Source organism: Astatotilapia calliptera, chromosome 12, assembly GCF_964374335.1.
Source record: "Astatotilapia calliptera chromosome 12, fAstCal68.1, whole genome shotgun sequence".
NCBI classification, from domain to species: Eukaryota; Metazoa; Chordata; class Actinopteri; order Cichliformes; family Cichlidae; genus Astatotilapia; species Astatotilapia calliptera.
The window spans coordinates 36269180-36296437 of NC_137433.1; the positions used below are offsets into that span (position 1 = coordinate 36269180).

The window sequence follows — 27258 nt, forward strand, 5'->3', positions numbered from 1 at the left end:
TTGTATCATTGTAGCTATCTGACAAGGTCCAATTGTTCATATAAATGGAGAGTCCTCTTCACACATTAAGATTAATTATGGAGTTCCACAGGGTTCAGTGCTAGGACCAATTCTGTTTACATTATACATGCTTCCCTTAGGCAGCATCATTAGGAGACATCGTATACATTTTCACTGCTATGCAGATGACAGCACCTTTATCTATCAGTGAAAGCAGATAACACACACCAATTAGTTAAACTGCAGGAATGTCTTAAAAACATAAAGACCTGGATGACGTCTAACTTTAATTTTCCTCCTTTACACTGCAACAGGTCTAGGCTGCGGGGGCTTCCCATGAAGTGTTTCTTCTTCACTTTGCTTTTTCACTCACTATGTGTTCATACAACGTTCTGCATTTAATCATTAGTCATGATTAATCTCTGGCTCTCTTCCATAGTGTGTGTTTTAGTCCAGTCTTCTTCCACTCACCCTTAACCAGCTGTGGCAGATGGCTGCCTCTCCCTAAGCTTGGCTCTGCTGGAGGTTTCTTCCCTTTAAAAGGGAGTTTTTCCTTCCCACTGTCACCAAAGCCCTTGTTCATAGGGGTTCATCTGATTGTTGTGGTTTTCTCTGTATTATTTTAGGGACGGACTGGGTCAGACTGAAGAAGTCACTTGGATGAGTGATGATGTGTTTCTCACACTGAAAACGTTTCATCCAGATGAATAGAATCAACTCTCTGGGATTTCCTTACCTGGATGATTGAGCATACATGAAGACATGTTTCTCTTTAAGCTAAATACAGGTTTTCAGTGATTGTTCTATTTAATTTTTGCACAGCATTTCAACTTTTGGAGCTGTTGGGATTGTAGTTTTAGTAGAATATCTGCATGCTACACTTTGAAAAAAATTAAAAAAGGAATTTTACAATCTTCAGAAATGTCCTCAGGGGTGCAGGGACCAAGATGGACCTGATCCCATGAGATAAAACTCTGTGTGAAAGAGCAGGATGAGATCAGGGACATGGCAGACATCCTACTGGCACAGTCCGCCGTGTTAATTTGTCTAGATTAAGTTGTCTGAATCCTGTTCAAAGTGTGACCTCCTCCATACAGTAGCAGGTGCTGAGGCAAGTAAAATGGCCCTTGATGATTGATGCCTTTTCAATTAGTCACAATGTGAGACCTTCACATGTCACTCTCGCTTCCTTATTAATGACACGCTGTGTTAATACTGGGTCTCTGAGTGAGGTTTATAATTAATGTGCATAGCCTTAAAGACAGGAAATGGCTGTGGGATCATATAACAGGAGCTTGAGGTGTTTGATCTAAACTTTTCATTTTATATTTATGTACTTAATTATCTGCATGTAGTTCACACATTTATGCAATTCACAAAGATTCCTTTTTTCAATTAATTTAGAATTAATGTGCTATACAAATAATTTAACAGTATTTAGAAATTAATATTTATGGAAATTGAACTAACATGCAGTTCTGACTTTTGATTGATAGAGAATTCAATCTTATCTCTCCCCGAGGCTTCCTATAATTATGTATACAAGAGATACACGAGTTTTTGATGCACGAAAATTTAGACACGCTTTTAATGCGTATTACTTTTTAACTTGTTTTAGCCAACAGCATCAATAGGAGCTAATTTGAGTGTGTGTCGTAATTAAAAGACAAGGGCTGTTCCTAGTCCTAAGAAGTCCCATTTCCACGATTGAAACAAAAAACGAGTGTGTCAGAGAAGGAACTGCCGAGTGTCTGTCACAGCCCGGTAAGGCTGCGGTAAAGCTTGTGCCTTCGATTTTTATTGTAGTCAGATACACAACAAGCATTCACACTGTTGTAGTGGGTGACATGTTCCCTTATCATGAATTAAAGTATTTTAGTGTCAAATACACAAATTATATTCTCCAGAGCCTCAAATGTGTGTTGATCTGACATGAAAAATACTGATTATGAAATAAACTGTTTTATTGTCTCAGCTCCATTTATGGGAGGGTCATGGTCATGAAGTCAAACCGGTTAAGATGTTTTCTAATGTTGGTTTAAATCATATGAATCTCACAATTAAGCACGAGGCGTTCACTGGCATCAGTGCACAGACACAACAGCAGAAACGTTTTAACAGAATGAATAGGATTACATGGGAAAATTCAGGAATGGCAAAGACGACAGTTATCCCACAGTTTCTCCCCCCAAATCACCATCAGCAGCTGAAATGTGGGAACATATGAACCAATGCACACATATAACTGTGGCTCATGATGACTTACACTGTGTTTGAAGGCACATCTACTCATTTTCAACCCAAAGAGGTCTTTGTCTTTTTCCTCTGCCCACTTTGTCTTTAATGTGCATTAACATCACATTTGAATTATATCAGAATCAGAATACTTGAATAATCTCTAAGGAAATTATGTAAATAGATCTGTTACTGTATCTATGCATCTGTATCTATTATTTATCTGACAAATACTATGGCCTGCTGGATGGTGCAAATCATGCAAGACGTTCATAATTCCAGTATTTTATTATTTACTTACTTAACACATAGCATGTGTGCCTATATGTTGTACACACACATTTAATGAATGCAGCTAGCTTGCATGTTTAATGTTAAAGTTCATGAAAGTACAGTAAGAAACAGACTAATAAGTAAGGCTTATGTTTGCAAAGGTTGCCAGGAGAAAGCCTCCTGAACCAGGGATGGGAATGGAGAACTGGTTTTACAGTAAAGCAGTCACCACAGCGACTCTAAAGTCTCTTTGGTTTTCATATTTGCTTTGAGCTCCCAGCTTGGTGTTTCTACCTAAATACTAAGACAAAGAGTGTATGCGTGTCCTCATTAGGATGGGGATTTGTGTTGGTGTGTGGGACTGTTAAATATTGTTAACTAGTACTTATGAGAAATGCATTGCAAGTCATTTTACAGAATGTTCTGTGTAAGATGTGTAATAATCCAACAATAACATGATTCTCAAAGCGGAACCAATTAGAATCCAATGAGAATCGATTAGCTGTCATACCAACTGTCACCACGATGGTGGAGGGGAAATTGTTTAGGCTTGTTTTGGAGCCACATGACCTGGGCACCTGCAGTCACTGACCCGACCTCTGTACACCAAAGTATCCTAGAGTCAAATCTGAGACCATCTGTCCAACAGCTGAAGCTCAGCTCAATGGGTAAACAGGACAATGATCCCAAGCACAGCAGGAAAACTACAACAGAATGGCCGGAAAAAAATTCAGACCTTAACCTGACCGAATTAAAAGAGCTGTGCATGAACGCAAGCCCACAAACCTCAATGAACTGAAGCAACATTGTAAAGATTGGGCCAAAAATTCTCCACACTGAGGGACTGATAAAGTAACACAGAAAATGAATACTGTATTTTCCGCACTATAAGGCGCACTTAAAATCCTTTCATTTTCTCAAAAATCGACAGTGCGCCTTATGTAGGAATTCTGGTTGTGCTTATTGACCTCGAACCGATTTTATGTGGTACACACCTCTTGATGGATTGTCAGAGCATTACGGCTGCCGTAGTCAGGAGCCTCGCGGAGTAATCTGGGTCCAAAACGCCATCTACTTCAGGTCCCAAAGTCAAATGAACACTGCGGCATCACTGAGAGTTATAAACTGACTAAATTCTTTCATCTGTAATAAAATGATCAGTATTGCTGCTTTACCAGGTAAGTTTAATATCCAGGCATCCATGAAAAAAGAATTTATTAAATTTAACAGAGTTAGAAGTTAGCAGGAAGTTAGCTCGCTAGTTTCCACCTAAACGTGATATAGCATGTTCTGACTGAGAGATTTCTGAAAAAATTCAAACGTACAGCTCTGCTATCACTTCCAACATAAATGAAGACAGAAAACTAAACAGCAGTGACGTTTGTAGGGTTACTGAAGTTGGGCTGGTATATAATGGTGTGCTACTTGATTGCTAGCGACACAGCTATGTTAGCATAACATTAGCACAGTGAAGGTAGAGGATGAACGCTAACTTTTTTCCACTCGGTAAAAGTTAACGTGGGGGTTTCTGGTGGTTAGGGACAATTGTTTCGCGTAATGCGCCTTATAATCCAGTGCGCCTTATGGTCCGAAAAGTACGGTATGTCCAAGTTCTTACCGCTAAACATGGATCTACAAGCTCGTGGCTATTTTGTTTTTCCCCACACTGCTTCTGAATTTTAGTTTAGTTTGTGTTTAATAAATAACAACACAGTGAAATATTCTATATGCTGTTGTTCATCTGAAGGTGTATTTGAATAATTGTAGATGCTAGTTTGATTCATCCAGCAAAACTAATATGCCAAAACAAGAGCCGCCCGCTTTAAATGATCCCTTTGTGAAGTTAATATTTTCAGTCACAGAAAACTTTATGGGGATATTTGGAGGATGTAGTGATGTTACATAGTGCTAAATTGTATTTATAATAACATTTAATCATTTCATGCAGTATAATAGCACGTGACTGAAACTCACAAATTGCTCCTCTTCAGTTCCCTATAGAAAAGACATGCTCTACATATTTTAATCTCATCTGATTTTCTCTAAAGGAAGGTCTTTAATACGTGTCTTTTTTTACAGGATAGCTGGAAACAGGATAAGCTGTAGGGCCATCCTGCCGTGACTTCCGCTCTGCCTTAAGAACTCTAAGAGTTAAGCTGTGTAATATGTCAGAAAATTCCCCAACAGATTTTCATTTGGTCCACATAATAACATCAGCGACCCGCCAGCCAATGATCCCCCCAGTGTAAGTTTGGAGGTCACGTAAGTTTGGTCACGCTATTGGAGATTACAGCAGTAACTCCAGACAAATAAAATATACAGGATTATGTAGTACATACAGTACAAATGAAAATACATATGTGCTCTCTCATACTGATTATTGTTGTTGGATAAAACCCTGAGGGACACATCGGATCTTTATACAGCATTGACTGAATTCTCTGAAGAGACAGATTTCTAATGTAATCAAGACCATGGGTTTTTCACTGATCCCACTGGCTAAAGCCCTTTGAGGAAGGATATGTGTGTTAGCAGCAAATTCAGTAAATGCACAGTGCTGTTTTATATGGAATCAAACATATTCTGACATGTGACACTCAGGTAATAAATGCATTTAAATGATGTAGGTCTAGATCTCTGCACAGATCTCTGTGGAAGCAGGCGAAACATGTAAGTAAATGTGGAAACTTTTGATTAGCTGTATTTATTTCTACAGAAAGTTGGAATAATCGTATAACTGTTGTGGTTTGGAAGCTCTGCACACTGACTTACCTGCATTAACACAAACCCTCATCTGCAACAACATTATACAAAAAAGCCTCCTCTTCATTTATTTTAAATGGACTGTGACACAGTGAGGACTTTGAGGCAGATTCTTAGACAGACAAAGACATGGACGTCAAACCGAGCAAAGATTTTTACTGACATGCAATTCATTATCAGTGCACTGATCTGACAAATCAAATATGTAAGAAGACACAAAGAGGGGACTTTGTAGCAGCAATGATGTAATGCTGCACTAACTCACATATGGACAGTAATAAACACCGTTTATCTAAAACTTTTAACTTTATGCCATTGTTTAACTTTTAGAGAAACGCAAGTGCAAGTACACCACTGCAGGTAATCTAGGTCTTAATAAGTGCCAAGTAAATAAACTTGCTACAGGTCTAGATATGTCCATGCTGCCACGACAGTGAGAATTAATGACATCGTAAATACTCGAGCTGCTATTTAACAATAGAGCAGTTTTTCTCGAAGTTTTTCTAGAAGCAGAACAGCAGCAGTGACACGGTGAAAAAAAAAAGAATTTCAGTGAGTCAGTCCCAAAAGACTGCCATGTTATTTCCCTTTATTTAACCAGGAAGTCCCACTGAGATCAAATCACGTTACAAGGGCTAGCCAAAGGAGAAGCCATACTATGTCAAAGTATTAAAAAAGTACAGCAAATACAACACAAAATACAGGATCTACAAATAGCCACAACAAAACAACACTACTGTCCTCTCAAGAAAATAATCATGCCACACATTACCACAGTCCTCATTACACTTTTACATCCAGCAGTACATATTTAGAGCAAAGTGTTTAAGGGCTTCCTGAAAATTATTCCATGTCCAAGGTCTGTATGAAAATGCCTCCAAACAGCACATTGAAAGCAGCTGTTTGGAGTAAACAGCTGGAAACTGTTGGAACTGCAACAGAGAAGGTTGCAAAGGTAAACTTTATGTAGCAGTGACGCAGAGACCTGGCATGTGTAAAAAAAAGCAGCGATGCATTATACACTGAATAAAGACTGAATGTTTACCATCATAACCAAGCACAGGCACAAAGCTGGTTCGACGTGGTTTTTCTTAGAGAAAAAATAAAACAATATGAAAACATTCAACTTTACTGAGATTTTGACATCGGTACCTAATATTCTAATTTTTATCTGCCATACAGGGCAGAGGGTTTTTTTTATATAAGCTGGCCCTTTAAGTGTTTGAAGACTTTTTTATTATGGAAAGTGAGGTATGTGAGACAGTTTGTACAGTACTGGATAATATTTATTTGCCAGACATTCAGTACGCGCTATTTAGTATATGCTATTTTTCATGGGAGAGAACTTCCCCTAGTGCACACACATTCATCTCTCTTTCTGTATGAAATTGATTAAAGTTATGCCTGATTGAAGGTGTAGCCATAGGTTGGTGCCAGTACAGGCAGCTATCTGCAAGATGTCTTGATGCATGCTCAATCATCGATCAAACGCTACGTCCAGATGAACAGAATCAACCTTTTGGGACAATCTGCAAACTTAAGTGAGTCACCTCATTGTGCCAGTCTCCTTTGCTTTTTGGTTTAGGTGAGTGAAATGCTATTATTGTTATTATTATTATTAGTTATGACTAATTAGCAAGCATAATGCGATCTAATGGATGGTTTTTTACTTTATTTTCCATCCATTCTCTTCTGCTTATCAGGGTTGCAGGGGTGGGGGATGTTTGGGGCACCCTGGAAAGGTCATGAGTCTGTCACTGGGCTATCACATAGAGACAGACAACAATTCGCACCGATGGGCAATCAGAATCACCAATTAACCAAATCGCACTAAATGCATGCCTTTGGACTGTGGGAGAAAGGCGCAGCACCTGGAGAGAACCCACAGAACATGAGAACATACAAACTCCACACAGACAGGCCACGGCAGAAGGTGGAGTCGAACTCAAGACCTTGCTGAGAGGCCTCAATTTACCACTGTGCCACCTCGCTGTCCTTATTCTTTTTTTTTAGTGTTACTTATTCTTCAAGAGTCCACAAACCAATAGCTGACTTAAGAAGGGCCGTGCCCATCTTTTTTATACAGTCTTTGCTCCAAACACATGACCCTATTTTAAATGTAATAGAGACATTTGCTACTAATAAAGTGGAAATTTGTAAACAACAGAGCGCCACATGTACAAAAAAAAAAATCCAAAATATATAAAATGTGTGGAAAAAAAAAATCGTATAGTGAAACCAAAGACTAAAACTCAATGTGATGTTTTTGAAATGTTACACATGGCACCTGAAAACAATACCTGGTGTCATCTTTTCTTGCCGTTTACTGCTGTTACAGTGCTGACAGTTACCATTAGCTTCAAAACAAAGAATAGATGAGACTGGATGACGCTGATGGTGTCACAGCTTGACAGGTTTTCTAGCCTGGACTGAAAGGCTGATATCAGTGACTGTGTTTCTTTAAAGAAGGGGGGTATTAGAAGGAGGCAGCGCAGGGTTGTAGATGAGGCCAACCTTCGCCCAAGGCCTTGCTCAGGTGAGGACATGTCAAGGAAATCTTGAGCTGGAGCTAGATTTCTTCACGGCAGAGCCACACAGGCCCCCAGGGGCCACTCTCACTTCATTTTAACATCATTCACTTTCATCCGTCCAGGCGAGCGAGATGATGGAGGCTGTTCCAGCCAACTGTCCGAACAGGATTTGGGAGAAGTGCAAGTCAATGAGGAAGAGGCGATAATAGTGAGAGCGATACACGGAGGGTTCAGGAATTATTTTTGCTGGTGCAGATTGCTTTAAATCAGAATATTGCAATAACTATGGAAAGTTCATCCATTATAGGCACAGAAACAGCAGTCTCTAAAGCTCTTTCATTAACTCCACTAAATTCTTGGTTGTTAAAATATTGCCTGGGTGGCGGTGACTCAGATGGCAAAGCGGGTCGTCTATTATCTGATCCCTGGCACAGACACATGCCGAAGGCGCCTCGCATGGCAGCTCTGCCACCTTTGGTGTGTGAGTGAGTGTGAATGAGAAACAAACTGCAAACACATTTACAGTAATTACACAAACAAAAATGTAAACGTGATTCTGATTTTAGGGACAGTATGTATTTTGAGGTATTTCCACAGCCATACTCTGTCCATCATCTGCTACACTGTGGCAGTTATTTGAGTTATTAATAAGTAGTAACTTAATAGGTAAATGTTTAAACAATTACTTGAAAAAAGCTGATAAATAGTTCTGATACAATCTGCATATATGACATTTTATCCTGTGTTACATGTTTGTTTATGATAACGAAATGTTTCTCAGTTTGCCTTCATCTAGCAACGACCTCCAACTTGCACTCGGGAATTTGTGGCCAAGACTAAAGAAGCTGAAAACGGTGGATGAGAGTTCAAGGAGGAGTTCTGTCAATTTACTGGTCAGACTATGTTCCTGTAGAGCTGTTACTCCTCCACATTGAAAGAAGCCAGTTCAGGTAGTTTAGGCATCTTACCAGGACGCCTCCTGGACACCTGGTAGGTGAGGTGTTTTAGCATATCCAACATAAAGAAAACCCCAGGCATGACCTGGGACATGCTGCAGAGATAAAGCTTCTTGGTTGCTTGGAAATGAGTCATTGTGCTGTCAGAACAGCTGGAGAAGCTGGAGAAGGTGGCTGCAGCAAGGGAGGTGTGGCCATCTCTGCTTAGACTGCTGCCTCTATGACCCGGGCTGTCATGGAGACCATCATCTATCCATCCATGGATAGATGGATGACGAAATAATGGCTCTGTTTTATGATACATATTTTGATTGATGATTAGTGCACACGTTCTCTCTCACAGGGTGAAAAGCCTGCCATTTAACCAAACCTGCTGCAGTGTCAGCAACTCACATGGTGTTGGTTTAGTGATATTTGTGTCTCACTTAATGTTTTTATGAACTAAAACCATTGCTTTTTACAAATTTCACAATTTTGGGGGGGCTATACCAAAAACAACTATAAAGGTGAAACTTAATATGGGATAAAGAGGAAGCAACCTGTGGGCTCTATGGTGCCTCCAAGTGTCATGAACATCAGTAAAAACTTAAAAAAAACAGTCAAAACATTTATTTTTTCTTGAAAGTATTATTTTTAAATTTGATTGTGAGTCAACATCTTTTTTTATATGTTACAAAATAGGTTTGTTTCTTTCTATTTTTACCCCTAAAGTTAGGCTTTGTTATTAAATGTAATCGTTAATATTTGTTAACATACAGGACAAGGGGTGGTGTGTGTGTGTGTGTGTGTGTGTGTGTGTGTGTGTGTGTGTGAGAGAGAGAGAGATTGGGTGCTATATAAATACAATTACATTGAGAATTGAATCACCTTTTGACCAAATATGAGGCTAAAATGAATTTCAATAATGATCGGTGTGGATGAATAATTTTTCCAAAAAAATTTGAAAGCAACAGAAAGGGAAGAAAATTAAAATCGAAAGTTGTTTTTTCTCTTTAATATTTTCTTTCCTCATCTTATCTTTCCTATTATAATCTGTGCTTTTGAGCTGAGTGGCCAAAACACCAAAGTGCCCCCCCCCCACCCCACAAACCCCCCCCCCCCCCCCCCCAAAAAACAAAAACCCACCCTATTGTTGTGTTTACCTTGACACAGATGTCTATCAAAGTCCGCAGTAACTATTTCGACCTGATCTGGTCTGCTGAGGCTGGAGTGCAAAACAGGATAATCAGGAGGATAATCTCAGTTATTAATAGGATGGAAAAAATATGATTTATTCACCAATTGTTTGAAGACTTTAGGCTGAAACAAAACAAAGGCAGGCCAACGTAGGTAGGGAATTATTATATACACATGTACATAATAAAACTGGGATCAGCGATGTGACTTGTTTTCGGCTCAGTCCGTTGGTCAGCCGTCATGTTGTTTGACTTCACCGTGTTGATCTGAGGTGCTTTTGGTGGATTTGGAGGAAAAATCCTGGAATTACATGGATTCCACCATACATGCTAAAAAAAATAAATAATACATGCTGCAAAAAAAAACAAAGTAAAATTCACTTAGGAAAGATCAACAAAGTATCAGCACTCTTCACCACACACTTCAGATGGTAGCACACAACATCCTGCCAACCTCATGAATAAATTATTCCACTCCTCACTGCCAAACGGTGCCACAATGAGCTAGACTGTATTTTTGCCATTTAAATTTCGGAGCCCATTTTCATGCAAATGGGAAATTTATTGTCACAAACCATGTAACGCTGGCAGTAACGCCTTATCTTAATGAATATCAAGTGCGGCTGTATTTCCCTGCTGCAATAGCTCACTAATCAAGTTTTAGTTGGGATGTGATTCATAAAGGGACGATTCATGGCCTCTCGACTTACACTCAGACTCTGCGGCCTATACGACTCCGTTATAAGGATTGATGAAGTCATCCATCAGATTGATCGCCAGCATTCTACCAAATGAAAATGATTATCAAATTACTGTGGCCGAGGCGTTAAAAGACCCCTGACTCGTAAAACTTGGAAGTTAGAGCTTCTCTGAACCCACTCAATTAAAAAGTAAGAGGTAATCGCTTATACATGCTGTTAGTTTGAGTTATGGTGGTTAGTGCGGTCTCTCTCTGCTGGTGCTCCCGAGTCTATTGTGCAATTACTTAAGAAATGATACATTAAACCTCTGAAGGTACCAAAGGTTTAAGTTCAGGTGACCTTTAAAAGTGCAGTAAAGTTAAATAGAAAGTTGGACTGTACCGTTTTCTTTTTTTTCCCTATTAAAACTGCTCGAATGTTGCTGTGAGACATAATCCTCTTCCTCCACTGTCTGTAGCGTGACATGAATTCTTTGTCTGTAAGCCAAATATTGATATTAATCAAAACCTGGAAATGAGTTAAGCCTCTTTACTTGTTTATCGGTTTGTTTTTTGACCTTTCACACCGGGGTGAGAAACCACTCTAGAGTAGGCCGGCTCTTGCCTTCTGATTGAAGTATTAATTTGTCTGCAATATGTGCAAGCTGCAACATCACTGTACAGTTTAACAAAGTATTCAGGATGTACACAACAGTGGCAGAGGAACACACAGGAAGTGTCTGACTTTCACTAACACAGGATATCTCTTATATGCAAAAAGAGATTAAATATGACAAGTAGATCTGGTTTACTCATTTTATTTATAGTGACAGTGCTCGTGTCATTTAAAATTTTCTTACGAATTAGCCTGTGTGATTGATTCGGGTGAAACTCAAATTCACATTCACACTTACAGCCAATTGAACTAACGAGCAACTGGTTTTTGTTCTGTGGGAGCTGGAGCACCTGTATAAAACCAACTTAAGAGATGGAAAAAACACAAAACAGAAAGGCAGAGGCCGATCGACAGGTTCAAATCTGCCATCTTCCTTGTTGTTAGGTGATGGTGCAAACCACTGCCACCCACTAATGTACTGGAGAAAAAAAGTTTCTGTACCATAAATTACTAAACTGTTACAAAATGAATTCAATATTTTAAGTGTTGCAGTAAGAAATGAAAAATCATCTTGTGAACGACTGATAAAGCATTTCTATATCCGATGAAGTTTTTTCAAACACTAAATACTAATCTTCTCTCCGTATATATGCTGGTAAATTTACTGTAAAGACCATCTTGGGGGGTTGCACATAGAAAACAAAAAAGGCCATATGACTATTTTCCCACAATACTTTTAGTACCCTTTATGAAATATCAAACCCATCTTTAGAAATGACCATAATTTTCTTATTTTAACTGCACACCTGCAAGATTTAATCATTGCACACATAGTTGTGCTAATATCGAGTAAACAAAATCTTTCAACAGATGAACAGAGACAAATTTACACGTGCCACAGTACTCCAAATACCTTTATTGGGTTTTACCACCATGAAACAAAGTGAAAACAGCACCACTCATCCTCCCTTCTTCTTGTGTACCCATATCCTACCTTCATTAATATAATCCAGATTTACAGTTAACTGTTAGTCCACTTCTCTAAATCTCAACATTTCCAGATTAAACTAATTCATTTAAAAATACAATCAGGGAAACACATAATGAAATGTCATAGTCCAATAAGAAGACAACTGCTTTTGTCCTTAATGTGTTTTTACGTTCTCAGACTAGACTTGTGGCTGATATTATATGAAAACCATAGAAAGAGGAATGAAATAAAAAAGTAAAATATTAGATTTGAATGTAAAACACTATTATGCTTTTATTTACTGTATACACTGAGCACCCGCTCCATATTTCTAATGCTGGAGATGTTATGTTGCTATAGCAGTGCATGGGAACCCCCTCAGCTTGGAACGAGATACTTTAGAGAAAGGTGTTCAGGTACTGCGGGAGGAAAAACAAAAACATCCACTCTCACTGATGCAAACTAAGCTCTTAACTCCTGTTTTTGGTTAACAATCAAACTCATCTTGCTGCAGAGTGGAATACCTCACCTTCTGTCAACAAACAGTTTTTTTCTTTCTAAAATATGAGCTTTAGTGCTAACAAAGAGGATGATAGACGCACATGTAATACTCTCACTTTCTGGGAGGAGAATGACAACAACAGTAATTCCCTGAAGGCTTTTGTCCCTTTGTTTTTGACAGCTACTTCAATTACCACCATATGACACTGGGGACAAGGTGACAAACATGTTGTTGTCTGTGTGCACATGAAATTGTTTGTTTGCATTTACAAACTGCGAGGTTTAGCTAATACCTCGCAGACTTTGCTAAATTACACAGTTTGAGAGGTATCAATCAGCAGCCCTGCCTACTACCTTTTCTGCAGTGGACCAATAGGAAAGCGGGGAGCGAGCACCAGCCTCCACCTTTCTCCCCTTCACTCTCACCATCTCCCTGTCCTTTTCTCCCCTCATTCACTGAGGATCAAGCCTCCATAATCCCTGGATTTTATATCCACCAAAACAGCTTGGGCCCATCAGCAAATTGCGATGGCATATGGTATAGGTTTATGATTCATCTGGCACATGCATAGCAATGAGAGCCTCATCATCCGTGGGCAAACACCGGGAAAATATCGTAATGTTAAACGATGCCAGCCACGGAGAAAAGTGGCACCGGGCATGTGGGAGGCCTGTGTTTGTTCGGCCCAGCGAGTGCAGCAGCTGAGGTTGTAAACAGCGTTTCAGATCTGCCCTCCTTCCGCAGTCTGGCCTAGATTAGGGCCTGCTGGGAGTGGGAGCTCCGAGCAGACCTCATCTCCAGGGGGAGAAGAATGGAGAAACAGAACATCAGCAAAACTCTACTATTTAAACACCAATGTCAGATTTGTCGGGTTTCAGACCAGTGTTTTTAAATTTAATATTAGTTTTGATGAGATGCTCATGGGTATTTTTGCAGCCCCTTTTAATGACATGTACAATACATACATGTGATTAATACCATAACTAATGGCTTCTTATAAGCAACAAAGGATCCAAACACATGCACTTAAAGAAGTCAGATGGTATTTTTGGAAATCTCTTGTTAATACTGTAGCCTGTACAAAAAGCTGGTTTTAGCTACCGGAAGGTTAATCCTTGGTTTTTCTCTTTTGGACCCAAAACATTTTTTCACTGAGCTTGGAGCATAAACGTCTTGGATGGCCTGTACCCCACAGAGGTCCCAAACTGTGAAGGCTTCATCTTCACACTTTGAATCTACTGCAGGTCGCTAAGTTTAAACCACCTTTTTCTGACACATCAAAGTTTTATTCAGTTAAACTGCCATAAAACGTTGATTGTAACGCACTAGGAGTGAGATCCAGCCAACACACCTCTCTGCAGGATAACATTTCACTGTGCTATAACTGTATTTTTCTTGAGCTCCCTGCATTCATACACATACAGTTTCTATTTTGATCCATTCAAAATAAGAGAGAGCTACTTCTGTTGAAATGTAAAATGCAGAAGGTATCACAATAACGCACTTAATGTGCAACTCCAGGCGATTACTAACACCAAATGGAGTCAACAAAACCTTTGACTGGTCAACTGGGATTATTTTTAGTTTCTCCATGTGAGCTCTGACATCTGCAAACTGAAGCTTTCTAATGGCCAGCCGGGGAAACCCCACTAAAAGTCTGTGGGAAAATAATGGGTGCATCTGTGACATCAGTAAACACTTTTCAGTTGTTAACTTCAAATCATATCCACAATAATGGTTTTCATTTTGCAAATAATGGTTGTTGGATCTTTGAACGGAATCAACTCTGATTTCCTTACCTGGATTACCAAACATGGAAGACATTCAGGTCACAATCTTTCCTCTTATGGAGCGTCAAGATCAGTTCGGAGGTAGAAGGAACAAGAACGGGGCAAAAAGTGCCTTTTATGTAGCGCTGATTACTAAAAGCTCAGTATAAAACAATAAAAAGCACAGACCTTGAAACTGGGCAAAGAGGAGAGACGCTAGAAGACAAGCAGAAGACAAAGGGGTATTTACTCAGAGGGCTTATGAAACAAGACACAGGTGGAGAAAATCATCCACTGATGAGCACACAGAAGGGAAAAAACAGGAAGTGAATAAAACAGGGACAACTAACAGATACTAATAGATGAATACTAGATACAAGAAAGAAAGTAACACTAAAAAAGACTAAAAGCTAAAGGAGAGCACATAACACATTTGGTCTCTTCAGTCATTTTATACCTGTCTGCTTGCATATGTGTTGTTGTGTTGGAGCATAATTTATTGTTTATCATGTAGGAAATTAAGCACACTTCTACAAAGCAGGCATGTGTGATATGAGTAAAAAACCCCAGACGTAACAGACTACAGAGAAATAGCAAAGTGAAGCACCACCACTGCTTACCTCGTGCATTTCTTTGTGCAGGAAATCAAAAGCACATTTCACCAAAGTTAACTCAGTTCTCATTAGTATCAGAGCTTCTCACTGCTTGCTCACCCACAGACATAATCCACTACATTAGCACCATTTCCAAACATCTGCTGGAGAAGTCAGAGGCGATCTGCTGCCTCTTCTGCTCATGCCTCTTTGGAAATGTGACATGATTACATACAAACACCTCCAGCCAATGTTCCCCTCTGCCTTCATTAAAGTGCAACGCAGAGCGCTGCTGGCAAGGTGACTCGACCCGGGTCTGCTGCAGCTCCACCCCCATCGGTTCAGCCCAGGCTCCCAGAGCCCCACGCGATTGGCTCAGAGGGCCATCCATCAGTGCGGGTAGTGGGTCAGTATGGGTTCAGACGTGGAGCAGAAGCGACCGCGGCTGCCTGCGTGGATCTTCTGCTCAAAGAAGACCTGCCATGAGCTGACAGCCAGTATGTTGGAGGTTTATCATTATCAGGCTCCAGACGGCCTGCCGACCCCTCCGGCCGGACAGGTGATCTCTCCCTGGCCGCCTGACTCAACATATGCCCCCGTGGAGCTTCAACACACATATTATGCCATCATTATTTCATACCTAGCAGGAGCTTCACGTAGCACAGCCCAAATGTAGGTGCAAATGCCGGCTACTGTGAAAAGAGCTTTTTCCCCCGCATAAGTAGAAATAGGTTGGAGAGGGAAACAAAGCACAGAAATGGCATCCGTAACCTTTTGCATGTGTTGGCCATCTGCTCATTTTAGAACAGCTTCAAAAACACTTCACACAAGCGATTTCAAAAAGCAACACAAGATTTTTGTCATGTCGCTCACCACTGCCAGAGTCTTAGCTTAATATTTATCACGTTTGCAAACTGATCATAGAGATTTACTTTAAACACACACTCTAAGCACACGCAGACTCCACAGGAACTCCTGCTTATCATGTCACTTCACCTGAGTGGTAAATGGAAAGGTTTTCTTAACTGTAGCCAATGAAATGGCAAATGGCATTAAAATGTTTGTTACTTCAAGACTTTTATAAAGAAATTTCCTGTATCTACACTAAATTAAAATGGCCTTTTAATGTATAAACATGAACCACTTTACAAGAACTTAGAGTTCGTAGACCTCTACTCGACTAATCTTTGTTTAAAGATGGTACATATGTTAATTTAAATGAATTTAACAGTTAGAACTTGTTTTTTGTACTAGTATACTTTAAGGGTTGATATGCATTAAGTCCTGTTTTGATTAGACAGTTAAACATTAACAGGGCTGCATGTGTGTTAAACTATTTTGGCAACTGAAATGTTATGTCAAATACAAGATGGTATTTTTTTAAACCATTTTTTCACACATGATGCAAAATGATGCAAAACACTCTGAAACCACAGACTATAGACTGATTAGATTAGAACTTTATTAATCCCTCGGGTGGGTTCCTCCGGGAAATTCAGTTATAGAACTCATATAGAACTTAAATAAGAAAAATAGACAAAACCAACTTGATATTACCCACTGGTGTACGGAGTCCTGTTTTTAAACCTGATTTTATTTTAACATTTTGTCCGTTTTGGAGCCTCAGGCTATTTAAATAAAAATGCTGTTAGCTAACTTGGCTAACTTGCTGACTTAGCTTGTTAGCATTAGCAAGGAACTTCCAAAGGACACTGAATGTTTAATAAAGATGGACATAGCCACTGTGATAGCCTTATCTTTTGTGAAGCTACGTGAGGGACCTGACTGAAAACCAACGTGCCACCAGAGCTCATTTTTGGATGTATTTTGTCCGCCTGGGAACAATCGGCTGGTTTACAGCTAATAATTGACTGTATATGAAATAAATGCCCTCACCATTTTGGAGTTTTGTAATTAAATGACCGAGGGTAGGGTCGACTGTACAAAAACAGTAAGACTGCAGGCTCATGGCGTAATTGTCAATCACATTTCCTGTTTAATTGTCCTTTCTGACTCTAATGTAAACTTAACATGATGTTATATCCGATAAGACCCCAGACATGAAGGGAGCAGAAGCGTTGTTTTCCTGTAGACTTCTGTTGAATCAGACTTCTGCCAAGTGCCCCCCAAACATTTCTGCAATTTAGTTCAATGTATACAGTGCCGATATGTTTTATATTCTAAGGTATAGAACAATACAGAGAAATCAGATGACCCTGTATGAGCAAGCATTTGGCGACAGTGAGAACAAAAACCTCCCTTTTAACAGGAAGAAATCTCCAGCAGAACCAGGCTCATGGAGGGGCAGCCATTCACCTTGACCAGATGGGGGTGAGAAGCACTTTCTATACCAGGGGTGGGCAACTCCAGGTCTCACGGCCCGGTGTCCTGCAGGGTCCTTGATCCAACACAGCTGATTCAAATGGCTAAATGACCTCCAAAACATGTCTTGAAGTTCTCCAGAGGCCTAGTAATGAACTAATCATGTGATTTAGGTGTGTAGACCCAGGGTGAGATCTAATACCTGCAGGACTGAGGAATGTGCTATTAGTGCATGGGAAGCCATATATGACAAATAGTTGCATTGAAATATTCCAAAATGCATCAAACACAAACAAGATGTAACTGAAACTAGGGTAGGTAAAGCAAATGGCACCCACCTGTAGCTGAAAGTGACTATTTATGTAGTAATGCACAGATTTAGGCCTTTCTAATGTTCAAATGGCTTATTTATTAAAAACTAAACAAAACAAAAGTCAAACGCACAATCAGAAAGCATTTTATCACGGGTACCTACGTGAAATGATGTTTTTGGCACTTTGTTTGTCAGCCCTGGAGCTTTTGTCTTGATGGATAACATCATTTAAGAGCAGAACTGAGTCACTGTAGTTGCACCTTCCATCTCAGTTTTCCACATTCACTTAAAGCCACTGGAAAATCACACAACGTATTTTCTTCTCTTCCGTCACATTAAAGCTTTATGACTTGCATTACATATATGTGGCTTTCCCCTACTTTGCTGTTCTCTTGAAATAAATGTACACCATTACCAACACTCTAATCATCTTACAGGAGTCCTAAATCTTTATCAGCATATATAGTATATTGGGCTTAAAAATTCACAGCAAGCTCACAGGAAAGAGCATCAAGATAAAGCTCTGAAATCCCAAACCGTCAAGCTCTCTTAATCCTCCCACCTGCATTTTCCATAGCCGTCAGTGAACAGCAGCCCTCCATATCGCCTGAGAAGGGGATTTAGTTGTAATGCTCTCGGAAATACAATGCATAAAATCAATTGTCAACTCTAACAAGCTGTTCTTAGGGCGGATGGACGGCCCTCTGGATCTGACAGGGTCTGGGCTCGGGCTTTGAAAGGTTAGCGGCTGTGCAGCGCTGCAGCATTTGATCCCACAGTTACCCGAATTTCAGAGACAACTGTGCAAATCTGGATAACCTGGGAAGCCAGACGGGCTTTCGGGGGGCAACAGCTGCTTAAGTCCATTCGCTGCCTGCCAGAGAAACTTTATCAGGGGAAGTGGAGGTTGAAATTTTATGGCAGCTAAGCCCCCTCCATCAAATTGTGAAAACAGAACCTTGTGGCACAGATCAGGATGGATTTAGGAGTTTGCTTGCTGTTTTCTTGGCTGCAAGCGCTAATATAAAAATAGAAGAATGCAAAGACCTTCGGATGCCGCTGTCCTCATGTGCCACTTTTATTCCAAGCACGACGTTAGTTTCCATCTGAAATACAATAGTGAATTGCAGGCAGACGCCGCTACAGTGGAAGGACGTGAATTTCTCCAGCGTTCAGTCAGAAAATTACCACCAAAATTCACTTCTCCTCTACGGCGCTTCATGTTTCTGTTTTGTAACGCATTTGTGAATTTCTTTCCTGCTAAAATGAAGAATATGTGCAGCATCTAAGCTTCTTTAAACACACGACATCTTTTGGGTAAATCGGCTGCTTTATTCTCCTCTCAGATGTCTTTTCATCTCCAAACTATTTTGTTTGTTCTAGTATAGCAGTGTGTTCATATGCACCGAGTCCATTTACATAGCACATGATGTATAAGCTTGAATGACAGCATGGTATATAAAGCGGCTCCAGTGAAGTAAAGGCAATAAAGCAGATGAGTGAAAAATGTGTGAAGAGTGTTTTTGGAAGACAAACTGCATCGCTGCAGTTGCATTTTGTTTTTTCTTCTTCTTTTCATTTATGTGTTTTATTGTTTGTATTTAAGACAGATCAATGGCTACACAGCCTTCATAATGATAAAAAAAGGCTTTTTAGGTCTTGTTGGTAGCTCTGATGACGGCTCAATTTTCCCAGAAGGATAGCCAACTCGATCGTTGGACTTATTTCATCTCAAGTGATTTTTTTTTACCCCTTCTGTGTGAAGACATTCAGCTGGTGTTTGCTAGAAACTCGGACTCACATTTTTATGTGATCTTGCACAGCGTTCATTACTGATGAACACAAACCGAGAAAAAAAAGAATAAAGGAGGAAATTCATCATGCAAAATGCAGGAAGAAGGAAAAAAAACTTTATAAATTAACAAAATGAAAATGCATCGTGTTTGAAACAGCAGCAGGGTTCATCCAGTTAGAGCGAGGCTGAGGTAGAACACGTGTTTTGTAATATCCTACAAATTAATTTGCTAGTATTAAAAAAAAAACAATTAAAATGCAAAAATGTAATTTTGATCATCACCACATCTTTACCTGCAGTTAGATTAGTCATGCCTGCCAGTTTCTACTTCTGTAGTTATCTTTTAATTCATTCCTTTATTTCAGTGTGTTTTATATAAATATCTGATGTTTGCAGTTTAAAATCAGAGGCCAGCTTCTACATAAACCCACCCTGTGGAGGAAGTCGTCATACACCAGACTTCAGTCTAGAAATGTCAACTTTTATGGGCTGAATACTAAAGTCAGATTATCACCAAGTGCTTCCTGCAGCCTGCTCTGTTTAAAACAACCCCGCGTGTAGCTGCCGTCCTAAGCACAACGGTAAACAGAGCAGACGAGCTGATATTTCACTAAAGCTGTTTGTAGAGTTGTGCGATTTCATTTTTAGGAAAAAGATGATTTCTAATGTCTCTGTTTTCTAAAAGCTAAGTGAAGGGGCGAGAGTCTTCTCATGATTTAGTTCATTATTGAATTATGCTGCATGTAGAGGTTTTTTTCTTTAAAAGAAAATCTTTTTGACTAATCAACAATTAAAGGCCATAAGTGAGTTTTTCTTCAGTGTCTTTGTAAAAATTGTCAGATTTCAGTTACTTGAAAGGAAATGATCAGACTGTGACTCCTATTTTATTGCTGTCAATATGTCAATGCATTTGTGTGTGTTGTGATTATATAACTGGGGACGTTTTGAATACTTTTAATTTTAACGATTGATTAGTCAGTTATTCAGAAAACATTAATTCCCCAGTGCCATCATCTTCCATCTACTTATTTTTTCTGAACACTGAAACTGCTTTTACTTTAATTCCTTTGTGTGGGATCAACAAAGTTAATCTGATCTCATAGGCAGAAGACAAAAAATCGCTCTATAAGACTATAATAAATAATTACAATTAAATTAAATCAGTGTTAATTAGTCTTAATCCTGTGTTTTTGTTTCAGAGGAAAAAGAAATCGAGACTCTTTAAAGATCTCGTTCGACTGTTAGATGATGATCACTGCTACATTTATAAATTTAGTAAACAGCGTGCGGGTCTGTTCAGTACTTTAACAACACTCTGCTGACTTTTACTTTTGATAGATTAAAGTAAAAGCTCGATGTGCAGACATGCAGGTTTAAAAAAAGTTGATTCATTTTTAAAAAAAGGGTTTTTACTAAGAAAATTCTGGTATCTGAAGACAATTTCAGTTTTATGAATAAGTAACATCTTTACTATACTTCAAAACTGACTCGTGGACTGCACAAGATTATTTCTCGATGTTTAAAATACCAGAAAGGACATTCAAAATCAGATTTTGCTGAACAACACTCATGAGTGAAGCATCTAAACTAAGAAAAAAAGTGTTTTCATGACACAACAAATCCTTCCTCAACATGGCGTTGGGGTTATTGTATATACAGCCTACACACACACACACACAAACTGACCCGTACACACACATACACACACCTCAGCTGGCATCTTGTCACAGCATGCAAATGTGGATAAAGCAGAAGGTGTACGAGCGCATATTTTTTACTAAATGGAAGACCTCATTTTTGGGGCGTTGAAGACCTTGAAGGGATTTTGTGTGTGTGTGTGTGTGTGTGCCTCCGGTGACTGACTTCACAGGGGGAGAGGCTGCACACTGTCCACTCTGTCCACACACACTCTGTATAATCATGTTCCCTGTCGGGCCCTATAAATCTGTAAGGGCCCAATTAAAGATAGCCTTTAGCATGACCACCCCTACCAGCACACATGTGTTAAAAAGAGAGAAAGAGGAAGAAAAAACACACACACACACACACACAAAAACACTGTTCACTTTTTTGTTGAATGTATATTTGATACAACAGACTGCAGAGTGTACAACAGTGACAGAAAAAAATCAGATTAAAAATAAAAACAGTGTAAAACTCAGAAAAGCTTTAAAAACAAAAGAAGATGCAGCGGCTCACACGAATGCGAGTCGAACTTGGTCTTTAAGGTTCTACGTGAATATAAAAAAAAGACTTGAAGATATTAAAATGATAATTTACAATTCTGCACATGAAATGAGCCGATACAGAAAGTTGTGCATGCATATCGAACTGAAGCCGGAATTTGTTAAAAGTGGACAAAAATCAAAATGTGAAGTTTAAAGTTGTTGTAAAGATGTTTTAAAAAAAGTACAAAAATACTTGCATTTATTTTAAAAAAAGCATTAATTTACAGAGAGGTACAAGCAAATTTGATTTGTTACCTCTAAATGTACAACAACGGCGTATGTGGTGTGGGGAGGGGACGCAGCGGTGACTTGTGACATGCTGTAAGCAGGATGAGTTGTGTTGTGACTGCTATGTAAATATCTCATTAGTTTGGGTTAATAATATTCCCGTGCTCTCGGTCGCTACATAAAGAAGACAAGATCTAAGTGCTAAAATTTCTCCGTCCCCTGCAAGTCCAGAGCTGATGAGCCTATTAAATGTCAGCCTGCAAAATTATGCAAGAGGCTAAAAGCGTTTAAGTCGAACATAAATACCAGCGCACCCCGAGGATTCGATTCGGAATTATTTATGTCCCTCCGATCGGGACGGAGAGGAAACAAAGGAATAATTAGTCCGGCGTGCTGCTCGCCGCCCGTCTCACGCACCCTCGTGCCCACCGAATGCGAGACGCTCGCCCGTTCCCCCTCAAACTTGATGGTTGTTGAACTTATTTTTAGTGTCATTTGATAAGCTTCCCTGCTTGCACAGAGACATCCCACTGACCCAGCCACTGGTCATTGTCTATACCGCTTCCCGTCAAAGCCGGCACGCTTTGTCAGGTTTCGACTCGAATATCCATTTTGCGTCTGAAGTACGGTATCCAAAGTGACTGGATCATTCGAGCCTTTTTCTTCAGCTGCTGCCCCCTTTCCTCCCCCACAGTGTTTCCGCTCACACTAACATCATTTGGGATTGGCGTCGTGACAGCGCGCTTGAGAAATCCACAATATATTTAAGTACATATCCCTTCCTTTTTGGGTTGGGGCGGAGGAAGGGGAGGGGGACGAAATAATTTCTGGAAATGAACAATACTTATCCGTCCATCGCATCCGCTGCTTTGGGTTTACGTTTTGGACGCGGTGCACCGTCACCGTGGCGCCGTGTCCTCTTTTTCCTGTGAATAACGCGGTAATAGGTCATTCAATGTCAAAAGGCATAAAAAACAGACAGCCAGGTCTTCACAGGCTGCTGCTTGCTGTTGCCTTTAATTATTTTAATTAAACTTTGATATTCCGCTGCTGAGCGAACTAGCGAGTTGCGACGCAGCTCGGGAGCCCTCGGAGAATTGAGACGGAGAGTCGGGCAGTGTCGAGGCAGCCGCATCTATATCTTAAAACTCTTAACTGATAGGCCTGTTTATGGTTTGTGATGTGCTACGCCTTACTGAGCAGGGAGCAGACTGAACTGAAAACAGGGGCAAAAAACACCAAGCGCCATGTCAAGGTCTTAAAGGCATCAATCCCTCAAACCTAGCTGGAGATCACCCCGGTCAGGAGGCTGTCCTGCGGTCGAATAACGCTCTATTAATTTCCTTGTCCCGAGTGCATAATGAAAGGAAGGTGTATTAAAAAAAAACAAAAAACTAAAGGGCAAAGTCTTGGTGCCTTCCAATACCTTGGGGCATCCTGTCTACAATTTGTCATGCGTGTGCACTTCTCAGTGTTAAAATGACAAGATAAGCCAGTCAAAGGGCAGCCGCCAGGCATCCAGCACAGCCGAAGTTGGAGAGGAGTCGTGATGAGACATTGCCAAAAGGCAGTGGACTTCTGCACTTGCGAGGCCCGCTGGGATTATTCCGACTTCCACGCCAAAGGCAAACAGCCCCTTCCTCCATGTTTTTTTCTTTTTTTTTTTAAAGATAGCTTCTGTCTGTGTCCACGAAATGAGGTTTTTCACAGAAGCTGCAATATGGTCAGAATATGTTAAGCCTTTGGTGCGCATGAAAAGCTAACCGTGTCTGAGTGCTAAGTTCTGGGGCACGCTGCATTCCTGCTTTGGCCTTTTTTATTAAATAAAAAGATTTGGTTTGAGGAAAATCTAGTAAATAACTTAATAAATGAAAATTAGAGCACTATCGTTCTCCCCTTGTGTGATTTTTAAAACTGCAGAGAGGAAAAAGAACCAGAGGGGGAAACTTTGTGCACAAAGTGAAGCAGAGCGAACAGATAGTGGTTTTAGCTGCAGGGCTACACGTCTTTGAGAACAACCTGAAATTCTTCTCTTGTCCACAGCAATCAGCACATGCTGGTTTTCACACAGTAGTTCTTCTTCTTCTGTTTTACGCGTGCTGCACACGGCTGAAATTAACACACCGGCCCTGAAAATGACACACACACACACCGAGAGGATTAAAACTTTAGTAATAAACGTCCACTTTGCATTTTACTGCAGTTTTTCAAGCAAATTACACATTTTTTTTTAAAATGTCTTAATATTAAATAAAATGATTTGCATTTGATTTTGAATTTGCAGAATTTGAAAACATGTATTCCTGTGGGAGATATTTCTATACATATTATATATTCTTTAAATTGGTAAAAAGAAAAGTATAATTCAGACAGCAAAACAAATCAATCAATATTGCGATTATATTACAAAATACTGATATAGGTCTCACAAAACAATCCCCTTCCCCACGCACAACAAAAACAAAACAAAAAACCAAACTGAAGAAGATTTTCATAAACACACACAGAGCGCGTGTAAACACACCGGGATGGATATTCAGAATAAATCAAATGAAACAAAATCTACACCGAGCTGAAATCTTTGTCTCAGCTTCAATCAAACGAAGAATCAACTGGTGACCCTGCAGCAGTGCTTTAAAAATAAAGTAAGCTCAAAATAGAAGAGATCTCAGTCGTCCCTGTGCTTTGTTTTATCTTGTGTGTTTGTAGCTTTGCCTGAGCCTCTCTGTGCAGCAGCGCCCTGCTCACTAACAGTAGGCTGACTGGCACCAAGAGGGAGCTCTCGCACAGCGAATCCCCAGCAGCCCGTCAGCCTCCATCCTCACATCTCTGCCTGCGTGAGCCTCCTCTCTCTCTCTCTCTCTCTCTCTGTGTTTCCTTTAGCCTGACTCCAGCATCATCCAGGTGCTCAGCTACACTTCATTCACTGATGCTAGCTGTGGAATTTGTCTTTCACTCATTGTTTTACTGGGTTGTTCTGTAATTTCACTGATTCTTTATTACGCAAAGCTGGCGCCCTCTGGGAGGCGAGAGATCTGGTTCAAACACAGGCCAAGAGGTCACAGGCCACAGACCAACTGCACAAGAGGAGAGTAAACAGGAAAATCCAGCATGTAAACATCTCCTGATCTTCTGCATGGAGTTTTTGGTGTTTAGGTTTGGCGAATGGTCAATTCACACATTCAAGAATAACAAGAGTACAGTTTGGACCCTTAACTTTCTGAGGTCGAGGGCGCTCCTGGGCTGCCTGTGTGGAAAGTTTCTGTAATCCCATCGTTAACATGATCGATTGAGTTCTATACATTTGATTTTTTCTGGAAATTAATCCCTAAATCAAACCTTTATGGGATTTATGAGCTTAAAGAAGAAGAAAAAAAACCAGCCTGCTTTTTATGCAAGTCCTGCAAAACTCATGAACAGGTACTGCGGCTGGCAGGGTTCATAAAATCAGGATTTCTGCACGGCTGCATTGCTCTGCAGGAAGAGCAGCTCACTGACTCACAGCAGCAAAGAGTAGATGAACATTTTATTTCTGCTTTTCAACACAGAGGCAGCTGAAACGCTTTGAAGATTTCATCTGAAAGGCCCCGATTCATTTCCTGCGCTGCATTTGTACCGACACGGTGACACGTGCACATGTTCGAGCGCTACAGCTGCTTCTTTCTCCTTCTGTGGAAACAAAAGCACATTCTTTCACATGCAGGCCTAACGCCGTCCAGGTGGATGCTTCCTATTGAGGCACGGCGGACAAAAATGACCAGGACTTTGGCTCCCGAGCTGCCTGCTGAATGTGGAGCTCAGCAGCCAGCTCCTCTGGTCCCGGAGCTCTTACAGTATCTGCTCTACAGTCTGGCTCGGGAGCAGAAGTGTGCACGGACCGACTGTGACAAGGGCTTTAGACAAGCTGGAGATTCTTCCATTTCTCATTATTTGGCAAGGCTGGTGGGTGTTTGGTGGAGGGGTGGGGGCTTTGCTCCATCTCTGCATGATAAGCCCCTCGACGTGTACCCTCTGCAACTAATCTCACACAGTCAACAAATAAGGCACATCAGATGCTGTTTTGGCCGCGGCCATCAGAGCGGCTAAGTTCAGTGGATTTTACGGGTTTTACGTTGCGGGGGCTTGCGAGGGAAGAAGCGTTCTCTGCAGTGGCAGAATGGCAGGCGAAGCAGGGGGATATGGTGCGAGGGCGAAGCAGGTGCAGCACAATACGGTCAAACCCATTCCAGTTCCCCTGTTCCCGGATGAACGGGGCCTGACTTGGCAGGGAGCGCTGCATTGTAACTGGGCCATGTTGGAGAGACGGAGGCCCACCTGTGCCACCCGCAGCGGCAGAACAATAGTCTGAATATGTCAGCACGGAGCGTCGGTGAAGGCTCATCAGACGGACGGCAGCGTGACCGCGGATGGACGGTCGGATTAGTCAGACGGGGAGGTGGAGAGACGAGAGGAGGGGGGAGTGGGTCAGAGAGGGTCATCAAATCCAAATGAAGACTGAGATTAATAAGGTTCATTACAGACACCCCCCGCTGGCTTTCAATTGAAACTAATGGAAACAGCTTGCAATAAATTAATAAATATATTAAATAAACAAAATAAACGCTTTAAGGTTGTGATAATTTTTAACGTACCGTAGAGGTAAAACACCATAAAAATCACAGGATTTACGCACCATTTACTCACAGTTTTGTTCTGCGAGACTCTCAGCACGAGAACAAAAACTTCCAAAGTGGAAGGAATAATAATCTGATCGGGGCCGTCGCCACCTACGCCGCAGCCGTGTTAGGAGGCCTTCGCGGCGTGCGGAGAGGAGCCGCAGAGGTCCACGTTCGTCCAGTCCTCAGACAACATGTTTGTCACTTGGACTGTCGGCTCGTTACTTGAGGCACAGCTCCAGAAGTGAATTGGTGTGCGCGTGTTTGCATGTGTGATTTTGACTCTCATCTCTCGCAGCGTTCACACCCTGAGCAGCTCGAGTCCCCCACAACTCTTTGGAGATCTCTGCTGCACGAGGTTGTGAGACTCTGCAAACTGTTAGTGGCGACTAAACTCTGCGAGATTTTTTTTTCTTGCTATTAAACGAGCCTGCAAATCATAACCAGCAAAGCTTCAGTGAACTAACAGGGAATTTAAGGAGCAGTACTTTTCCTTCTTTTTGTGCTCGAGTCGTGCATTTTCACAACAAATTCGAACCACAGATTGGCTGCCACATGTCTGCGTGAGGTTTAAACTTCACAGCACTCCTGTTTTACATCTCGGTGCCTTTCAGTAATATGAAACTGCAATATTTAAGGTGTCCCTGTCTACTTT

The 27258-nt window shown here is 40.7% G+C and overlaps 1 protein-coding gene and 1 long non-coding RNA gene across 8 annotated transcripts in view; both read right to left on the reverse strand.

Moving 5' to 3' along the window:
* The window catches only part of antxr2a (ANTXR cell adhesion molecule 2a), a 207684-nt gene that overhangs the window by 103963 nt on the left and 76463 nt on the right, over window positions 1-27258 (reverse strand). The window contains exon 17 of one of the 5 annotated variants that reach the window (XM_026186377.2): window positions 23567-24077. The exons of the other annotated variants lie outside the window; for them this stretch is intronic. Within the exon in view, the coding sequence (XP_026042162.1) occupies window positions 24039-24077 (39 nt within the window). The 3' untranslated portion in view covers window positions 23567-24038. Of the gene's footprint in view, window positions 1-23566; window positions 24078-27258 lie in introns of those variants that run through there. 5 annotated transcript variants of the gene reach the window in all.
* Window positions 10005-15331, reverse strand: LOC113033694 (uncharacterized). Of its 3 annotated transcripts, XR_013900790.1 has the most exons (4): window positions 15090-15331; window positions 14500-14685; window positions 11016-11110; window positions 10005-10286 (listed from the first exon to the last, which is right to left on the reverse strand). It is a non-coding gene; the product is annotated as an uncharacterized LOC113033694 (long non-coding RNA). The 3 variants fall into 3 exon arrangements; XR_013900791.1 differs by lacking the exon at window positions 11016-11110; XR_003274057.2 differs by lacking the exons at window positions 10005-10286; window positions 11016-11110 and adding an exon at window positions 12125-13495.